Genomic DNA, 1,408 nt, shown 5'->3' on the forward strand with positions numbered 1-1,408 from the left:
CATATCTGCGTCATAAAAATTGATCATCGGATTCGCTTCCATAAATTTTTTTTTATTAATAAGGGATTTTTTTTTAATGAATTGCCTGACAAGATCTGCAAAAATACTGGCAACATTCCATGTAACTTTCAAAACTTCTGCAACGACCCTCTTTTATGTTATTGTCCAATAGCCATACATAATGAGTTCATTAATTAATAAATTATATCTACCTCTACTAATTAATAATTAAATAAGAAGTCAAGGTGAAACAATAACAATTATTATTGCTGTTCAAATAAAGAAAAAAAGAACCAAAAAATTATTTCAGTATTACTCAACATGTCTTCAGTGCGATATCTGCATTTTCACATTAAAACTTTGCAATTGTTCGGCCTAATGTGTTGCACATATAGCCACAATGATGGAGGAGTCAAATTAATCGTTACCAAAAAGCATGGATTACAGGCTTTAGCCACATTAGTGCTGGTGTATATTACGTTCATCAATATGTCCATTTGTGGCTTTATCTTTGCAAATGAGCTCTATTTTGAGGAATACAATCGAACGGGTGATCAATTTTTCATAATACATTTTCAATGCTCCTGTCTGCTACAACTCTTCGTCTATGGCTATTGCTATGTTAAACGAGAAGATAATTTGAGATTTATTCAAGCAATTCTGAAGTTCCAGCATGAATGCAAGGGTCTAAAAAAAATCAACACCACTCATAATGGCCTCTATGGTGCGTATTTTTCGATATGTCTGCTGTGTAGTTGTGTCTATGTGACGGTGTTTTTCAAGCAAACCCTTTTCACGGCTATAGCATACAGCTTGGTTTTTGTCACTTCTACTTGGACAGCTGGTATTGTCATCTTAATGCATCTTAGTGTGGTCAAAGTGATGGAAGTAGCTTTGAAGTATTTAAATAAGCAATTGGAAATTGTGTCGATCCATCCCCAAGCGATAGAGATAAAAACCCTACAGCGATTATTGACCAAACGTATTGAACTTTTGGCAATTTGTTATGGTGGCATAAATCAACATTTTGGCTTTCTACTATTGGTCATTATAGCTTTTATAGCCATAACCGCTGCTTCAGGGCCATTTTATGTACTATCGTTACTATCACGAAAACCTCCTCTAAATGTATCCATTTTGGCAGTTGTTATAGTAACCTTCACTTGTTTTACCTGGAATATTCCTTGCATTATGATATTTTTAGCAATATCGGCATGTAATGGAGTTACTAGAGAGGTAAGGATTTTATATGGTGATATATTTTTTTATCAGAATATAATGTAATTGCATTCATTGCACAGGCCAGCAGGAGCATACAAATCCTATTTCGAATGAATGTGGAAAATCCAAAGGTTTTAAAAATAGTAAGTATGACGACAATGGGATCAATAAAAGACGATCTTCTAAT

The 1,408-nt window shown here is 33.9% G+C and overlaps 1 protein-coding gene across 1 annotated transcript in view; it reads left to right on the forward strand.

The window, feature by feature from the left end:
* Positions 1-321: 321 nt before the first annotated feature.
* The window catches only part of LOC142240019 (gustatory and pheromone receptor 39a-like), a 12,770-nt gene continuing 11,683 nt past the window's right edge, over positions 322-1,408 (forward strand). The window contains exons 1-2 of the mRNA XM_075311738.1: positions 322-1,236; positions 1,302-1,408. The exon at positions 1,302-1,408 is cut by the window's right edge and continues 71 nt beyond it. Coding sequence (XP_075167853.1) covers positions 322-1,236; positions 1,302-1,408 — 1,022 coding nt within the window. The remainder of the gene's footprint in view (positions 1,237-1,301) is intronic.

The sequence above is a fragment of the Haematobia irritans genome, chromosome 5 (assembly GCF_050003625.1).
Source record: "Haematobia irritans isolate KBUSLIRL chromosome 5, ASM5000362v1, whole genome shotgun sequence".
Classification (NCBI taxonomy): Eukaryota; Metazoa; Arthropoda; class Insecta; order Diptera; family Muscidae; genus Haematobia; species Haematobia irritans.